General features: G+C 36.3%; 1 protein-coding gene across 1 annotated transcript in view; it reads right to left on the reverse strand.

Annotated features, from left to right (window-relative positions):
• Positions 1-8569, reverse strand: part of LOC107716655 (carbohydrate sulfotransferase 8-like) — a 58863-nt gene that overhangs the window by 31800 nt on the left and 18494 nt on the right. The window contains exon 2 of the mRNA XM_016523151.1: positions 500-708. Coding sequence (XP_016378637.1) covers positions 500-674 — 175 coding nt within the window. The 5' untranslated portion in view covers positions 675-708. The remainder of the gene's footprint in view (positions 1-499; positions 709-8569) is intronic.

An 8569-nucleotide genomic window follows, 5' to 3' on the forward strand; every position in this document is an offset into this window, starting at 1 on the left:
TACAACAGTGAGCGCAAGCTAGATTAAAGTGATTATTACGTTTTGAATATGGATATTTTTTTACAAAAACGCATCGATTCGCTACAGGAGGCCTTTGTTCACCCCCCGGAGCCGTGTGAGACACTTTTTTTTATGGATGGGCGCATTTTTAATTAAGTGCTTTTGGACTGATGCATGCAACACCCGCTGAGTGCCATGAAACAGCTTGAAAGATCAAAGACAATTTTTAATATAACTCCGACTGGATTCGTCTGAAAGAAGAAAGTCATATACACCTAGGATGACTTGAGGGTGAGTCATTTATGGGCTAATTTTCATTTTGGGTGAACTACCCCTTTAAATACTATTTTTTACTTGAATAAAAGCACTTAATTTTGAAGCTATCACATGAAGCACATATTTTGACAACCAGGCAGACATTTTAATAGTGTGAACACTTTCTTCAAAAATGAAAACGGAAAAAGCAGAACTCTACATCTCTAAAAGACGTTAGACAAACCTTGGTTTTGTTGCTGGAATGTCTCTGTGAGGTCCTGTAGGTGCAGCAGAAGAAGACCTCCAGCGCCTAACAGCAGCAGGAACCAAAAGGAGCAGAGGAGTCTCATGACCGTTGATCGTAGGGACCTCCTTCTGCCTCCACAGCCAGCCTCCAGCACCCTACACTCTACCCACATCACGGCCTGTGACGCACGGCCCTGACGGTGAGACCTACACATCCACACGCACACACAAAGAAAAAACACAATGCCTTAGCAACCGAGACAGTCATGACTGATTTACTTCTGCAAGATAAGCTAGTCAGCAAGCTAGTAGTCTTGAGGTCAGGAACTAGAATTTTTTGGGGTATATGAACCAAACACCTTGCAACACCCAGAAAACTCTAGCATTACAGTGGCAAGTTTTGTGTGCACAAACAGGACTCACATTTTCTCAGAAAATGAAAAAAATCTAGTTAATCCAGCTGTTGGGAACTGTTGAAAACTTTTATTAGTTTCAGTCAGTTAAAAATTGAAAAGGACAATGGACCGTCTGCATTTGTGAATTTTTATTTCTGTATTTCGTGTACTACAATTCGCATGCATTTATATTAATAGCGTGTTGTTTTTGCAGATCTATCTGATGAATATTTTGCTGACTGCAAGGTCCCATTTCCCACAAGAGAGGATGCAAGACAGAGAATAGGAAAGAGAGAAAGGGAGGCACAGGTGTGTGTCGAGTGTGTGCCAGGTTTGCTGTTCTCAGCAGGTGAGAGCAGCATAAGGAATCATATGCTCTGAGCCTATAGGGACCAAGCCTACACTAAACATCTTGCCCTGCCTGTTCCACGTGTATCCTCTACACTCTGTGAGATTAGACTGCCTGACTCAACCAACCCACACAATCATAAATTCTTATTACAAACATTCATCATAGAATGTGCCTCGCGGAGCTTAACATCAAACAAATCTGGTGCACTGAGGAAGAAATTATAGACTGATGTGAATTAATTTGCTTTTAACATTATTAACAATGGACCGTCTGCATTTGTGAATTATTATTTCTGTATTTCGTGTACTACAATTCGCATGCATTTATATTAATAGCGTGTTGTGTTTTTGCAGATCTATCTGATGAATATTTTGCTGACTGCAAGGTCCCATTTCCCACAAGAGAGGATGCAAGACAGAGAATAGGAAAGAGAGAAAGGGAGGCACAGTTGTGTGTCGAGTGTGTGCCAGGTTTGCTGTTCTCAGCAGGTGAGAGCAGCATAAGGAATCATATGCTCCGAGCCTATAGGGACCAAGCCTACACTAAACATCTTGCCCTGCCTGTTCCACGTGTATCCTCTACACTCTGTGAGATTAGACTGCCTGACTCAACCAACCCACACAATCATAAATTCTTATTACAAACATTCATCATAGAATGTGCCTCGCGGAGCTTAACATCAAACAAATCTGGTGCACTGAGGAAGAAATTATAGACTGATGTGAATTAATTTGCTTTTAACATTATTAATAGGACTGTGCATAATAACATTAAATCCACATTAAATGGCACTTTTTCTCAAATAGACTGCAAAATAGGGCTTGAAACTCATTTTCAACAAATAGTAAAAGGAAGTGCTTAACCTTCAGAAAATGACTGCAGTCAAATTCAAGAGGTCAAACTAAATTTTGCATGAGGTGTTTTATTTTCCATTCATTTTATATGAGGTTTGCAAACCTGTTACCCAATTTGGGACATGTCTAAACAAACACTGACTTGTGTGATTTTAAAATAATCTTTAAATATATAAATTACAGGATATTTTTAAAAGAAAAAAGTAATATTGTAACTATACATATATATTTAGTGAGGACCTCTGAAATGGGTCAAAATGGGACAAGTCCCGTGTCATCAGAATAAATCAAAGCACAGCAATTACAGAAATTATTTGTAGCATTGTAAATGTAGCTTAATTTGCTTTGCAAAGTCATTTTCATTTGCTTGAGAGCATTTTCCATTCAGCACTTAAGTGCAAGTGCCACATTTTCCACTGTAAAACCGAACATCAAGCCTTTGTCAGATGGAAACCGGCCTTATCATCTTCCCACATAAAAACACCAAAATTGCAGCTTGATGTGTACAGTCGCATCTTTGCAGGCAATCACAGCTGAGGTGATGGGGGTTAGATTTCTTTAACAACAGCTTTGAGTTAAAAAACACCCCATGCACCTGCTCCTTCATGGACGCCCCCTTTCCTTTTATCTAGGCTTGATTGCGTTTCCCTGGATTGGACCACTTCCCCCATTACCCCAGTCCCAGGATATTGCTGATCCCTGACCTGTATGATAGTGGGATTTAAAAAGGTCTTGAGTAGCACAAGGAAACCTGTGGATGCAATCTAGAACTGCTCTCCTCACTAGAGCCAGAGGATCTTCTGCTAATGAAAGCAGCTCTGTCACCAGATGCTACCCTGCCTTTTAAGATCTTACATTTGACATCCACTTGTGATTATACTTCTAATTTAAACCCAGGTCAAAACGGCATTTTTTTCACTTTGACAGTTTTTAATAATTATTGCTTCTATTAAGCAAGATCTCTTATGTAATTGTTGTATTTGCCCATTAGTCAAGACTCTCATTTTCATGTGAAATATGGAAATTAGATGGTTGGATCATTTTAAGTTATTTTTTAAAGAAGTCACTTTAAAGAAGTTTTATTGTAATTACCATGTGGCCAAAGTCAAGGGTTTCAAACTCAGTCCGGTGTTCAGAACAGAACAGAATAGAATAGAATAGAATAGAATAGAAAAGAAAACCGATTTCTTGTCATGGTGATCGGCGGATACCGATTCTGATGCTTCAAGCAAGAAGATATTTTGTTTTATAAATAAATGTTCATTTAAAAGCAGCCCACGATCAGCGTATTATGTTACCGTTATCCCTTATGGCTCCGACGAGGTTTTGTTCCGTCCTCCACGCTGTGACAACTCACAAAAGACTATTTTTAGCCAAGCAGCGCGGAGAGCCGCTTCAGAAACGTGCCGCAGCTGGCTGGTATAAACACAAGCACTGACTAGAGTGGCCGCGATGAGCTCCGGTTCCCGTGGAGCCATAACGCGCAACAGACATGTGCAGTGATGCGCAGATTATTGTTGTGACAGTGAGGAAATTTTCCCACCGGTTAATCGACGTGTGACATTTTACTTTTACTTTCAAATTAGCAGCAATTTGGTGTTGATTCAATTCAAGCAACAACAACGTCAAACTCATAAAACTTTTATTAACAAAACGAATAAAAATACACCATATATGCCTAATAAAATAAATTACTTAGGCTACACAAAGTTTAAATAGGTATATAAAACTGAAAATCAGCAAACACTGTGGAACCAAATAAATAAGAAAGGCTAAATTATTTTTGTTACTATAAAAAAAATCTAAACGACGGTTGGGGATGGTGCCGCGGTAGGCAAATGACGTAAAAGGTGTTGCGGCTTAACACCGGTATAACCGAAAACACCTTCTATCGCAGCAAGCCTAGCGCAGATCAGCTCTAACATCACTGAATCTGCTGTTAAAAATGAACCATCCATTCATCATATCATCATGCAAAACATACACGACTAATAGCGAATTTTTCATTGTTTCTCGAAACGTAATAGCATTTCCACTCCGGCGATGACATGACTGTGGCGCCATATCATTTATGTCCCCACACATCATGTATGTCCTCACGCGTTGACGTCATCAAAGTGATTACAGATCCAGTCATAAAATGTGATTATCTGCCGATACCGATCTCCGGCCGATCGATCGGAGCATCCCTACCTAAAAATCCTGCCTTGTAAAAGCTGGTCAGAAATCAGAGATAAATCACAATTATTTTGAGCTAACATCTAAAGTAGCAATGATGGATTTATTTATTGTATTTTATACACACGTATATTTTTTTTATCATTTTGGGGGGTTCACCACATCGAAAAGTTTGAAACTCCTAAGTAAAGTGAGTCAAAAAGGAAAGTAGTTTCAGAGGCAGAGCAAGTTATTACATTCTGATGAAAGATCACAAAACAAACATTTCTCTTAAAATGCACCAATGAATTATGCACAGTTAGACCAGGAACATGTATAAAGAAAGCAATTAGGGTCCATTTTGATTGTTCTCTCAAGTCTGAAGCCATTTGATAATGCTAATTACTAGAGATGTAGCGATTCACTCAACACGATTCGATTCACAATTTTGATTTCATGATTCGATTTTCTCACAATTTTTTTTAACAAAATGAGATTGAAGACATTATACAGTAAATGAAAAGGTGTCGTTTTATTAGGCTATTGCTGCATGTTTCTTTGTGAAATTGAAATATAACAAAACTAAATTGAAATTTTAAAACAAACCCCAAATCAAACAAGTTACACAAATAAAAGAAATCTCTTAATATGAACAAACTAAGGCTTTGTCTGTGCTCTTTCCATTTAAAATTGGGCAACCGCTGGATTTTAATCATGATCCAAACAAAGATGCAGCATACATGCAGCATGAGTAGTTTTAAATCTAAATTAGACTGTATAATTTCTAATTCTGAAGCAAAAACAGAATGGTCTGACTTTAGTTTTGTGAAACTATACTACATAAAACATCTGAACGAAACAGCAGACGAGCTGAATGAGACGCAGATTCACTCTCTGACAGCAGGTGGCGCTTATGAACAGCAATGATACAGTGTTTCCTGGGTTACCGCTGTAAACACAGCAGAGGTGCGCTTATGAATGCTACTTTAATATGCATTGTTCAGAGGCAAGGTGAAAAGAAAATACCACAAACTTTTCTAAAGATAGTCAGTTCCCCTCAGAGATACATTCATATAAACTCCTACTCCAATTGTATCGCGATTTGTTTGGCATCTCAACCGATTTGAATCGTCACATATTTGAATCAATTTTCGATAATCTCAGTGTAATCTTACTAAAAAAGCAACATTTATCTCCACATGCTTTTTTGAGTAATAATTCCCTTTCCAAGGTAAAAATCTTTTAATACACACTGATGATTCTCTGTGCTCAGGTAGTTTTGTTCAGAGAACTGGCACTGCAGGACTGGGATTTGTCCTAGTAATTTCAAGAAACTGAAAACTGAGAGACTAAACAAAATTTGCTATCTGTGATAAATTATATGATTAGTAAATTCAATTCAAACTGACAAAGTTTTTCTGTATATAATTAGAATCAATCCTAACCTACATACAATATAATCAATCTCACTGATCATCAAAAAGAGTCTTTAAAGCCTTCTGAAAGGTGTAGAGGACCCAATGACTTCAAAACCTTTGGATTAGTGGATTATGGTATCTACTGAACATTTAGGTTATTTACTGGTTGAACTCAAACATCAATACGCATGGAAAAATGTACAGTCTGAATCAGAACAATAGCACATCTGCTAAAAAAAAAAAAAGGTTGAATCAGAGATTGTTACAATAAATTGGGTCTTATTAAAAAAAAAACACAGTTTTCAACTGAAATGTAATGTAAATGTAAATGAAAAGTGAAAAATCTCCACAGTACGCTTACCCAAATGACTTGATTTTACAATAACTTTTCCTCCCTAATCATATCAAAATGGTGAAATAAATCACTATCGCTGCACAGACAGAAATCAATTGATCTTTATATAAATTAGATATGAGACTCCTTTGCATTATTAACTTGGCTATCAAAAATCTGCGTTTATGCCCACTTGCGCATTTATCTTCCATACGTTACATCAAAGGACAAGATAGCTTATCCTTGAAATATTCTCCAGCCCACTTCCTTAGGTATTACTGGAGTGAATGAAAGATGTCTCATTATAGTGATTCTCTCACACTGAATAAAAATGATACTGCGGCATGCATGACTCACGGCTCATGCTTTCCAATCATACAGGGTTTTAGGATAGTGATTCCCAACCAGTGTACACCAGGGGGTATTAAACCTATAAAAAAAGAAATTATGACTTTAATATAAAACTTATAAACAGATATACAATTAATAAATACATATAAATTAATAATAATTAATTATTAACAATATTAATAATTATTATTATTGTTGTTGTTGCTGTTAATAATAATATTTTTATATATTTATTGTTTATTAATCTGTTGATATAAAATTTTATATTTTGATGACCGTAAAAGTTTTACCTTAAAGTCTACTACTACTTATAATAATAATAATAATAGTGACTGTATTATTAATATAAAATAACCTTAATTAATTAACACTTCATGACACTTTTTAAGCACAGAAAATACCTATTTGTGTGGATGAAAAATATATGTACACCTGAGCCACACTTTAAAAAATGCATAAATGTTTTACATATGTAATGTAAAAATATTTGATTAGGATAAATTATAAAACGATACATTGTTCAAAATCAAGATTAAACGAGTTGAAAGGAACACATTTTTGGTCTGAGCATTACTAGTGAACTGAGGGGTTATGTAATATACAGAAAAGGCTGAGAATCACCTTATTCAAAATATTCAGTTAAAAAAAAAAAAACAGAAAAAAGTTTTTGTCCAATCTCCCTCTGCTTGCAGAGGGAAGAACCATATTGATTCCCAGGCATGTGTGATATTAACCTGCGTGGATTAATGATTAGAGACCCGCCAAAGCCTTTTCATTTACAGATCACAGCATTTTTTCATTAAGTAAACCGCACCTAGAACATGATGGTGGAAGGGCTGTGATTACTTGGGGATCAAAGGAAGGACGGAGAGGGAGGTAAAACCTGGTCCTATGTGTACACAGGACCCTCATCCATCAGCCGCTTTCTGCATAGATATACTGAATAATCTGTAAAAAGGGCATGAACCTCAAAAATCTCCTCAATTTCTTTCTCATCTCATTTCATCTCATCTCCAAAATCTATGCCCACCCATTTTGATTTCATAAATCATACACATTGACATTGTATTTGCAGACAGTTCATTGTAGGCTATATCTTATAATCCATAATTGTCACCCATCAGTAATTACTTGCACCACGTGACTGTTAAACTGGGATTTAGGGTGATCTGTTTATTACAAAACGCCTTGTCATAAGGTACAGACGATCCTTGATCAGTTATTAGAGTGCTGTGTGGTGTGAATCACCAATAAAGATTGTGCATTATGTGGGAACCTTGAGCATTCATTATTCAGTAATTCATTATTACAAAATGTTATGCATTAAAATCTGAAAAATAATATGTATGTAATTATTCTAGAATTTTTATATTTTTATATTTTATGCTTATTTTTATATCATTTTCATTTCTATCATTTATGCATGGTATTTAACTATTTATTTTGCATAAAGGAAACTGTGAAGGGTAAGAGATTAACTTTAAAATTGTTGTCCATAGTTCATGTGTACATAAGGCCTTAATATTTTTTTTAAATATAGCACAGAAAATGACAATAACTTAGCAAAATGATTCATTAACATTTAGCACAGACTTGTTTGTTGCTGGGTTTCCTCCTATGAACTGCATGCTTCAGCTCCTTCCACAACATTTCAATTGAATTAAGGTCCAGACTCTGACTAGGCCATTCCAAAACATTAACATCCTTCTTTAACCATTCTTTGGTAAAATGACATGTGTGCTTGGGGTCGTTGTCTTGCTGCATGGCCCAGTTTCTCTTGAGACTCAGTTCTCGGACAGATGTCCTGACATTTTCCTTTAGAATTTGCTGGTATAATTCAGAATTAATTGTTCCATCAATGATGTAAGTCATCCTGGACCAGATGCAGCACAACAGGCCCAAACCACGATACTACCACCACGTTTCGCAGATGGGATGAGGTTCTTATGCTGGAATGCAGTGTGTTCTTTTATCCAAACAGAATTTGTCTGAATTTGAGCTTGTCCACATGATCCTTAGCAAGCTGCAGACGAGCAGTGATTTTTATATACATAAGATACAGTAAGAACATGAACAAAGAAACAAATTACCGTATTGTCCCGAATATAAGACGATGTTTTTTTCTTGGAAATACATCTGAAAAAACGCGGTCGTCTTATATTCAGGGTCTAGACTTTGACATGTCAATAATACACCCACAACACTAG

The sequence above is a fragment of the Sinocyclocheilus rhinocerous genome, unplaced genomic scaffold, assembly GCF_001515625.1.
Source record: "Sinocyclocheilus rhinocerous isolate Xijiao unplaced genomic scaffold, SAMN03320098_v1.1 scaffold1201, whole genome shotgun sequence".
Lineage (NCBI taxonomy): Eukaryota > Metazoa > Chordata > Actinopteri > Cypriniformes > Cyprinidae > Sinocyclocheilus > Sinocyclocheilus rhinocerous.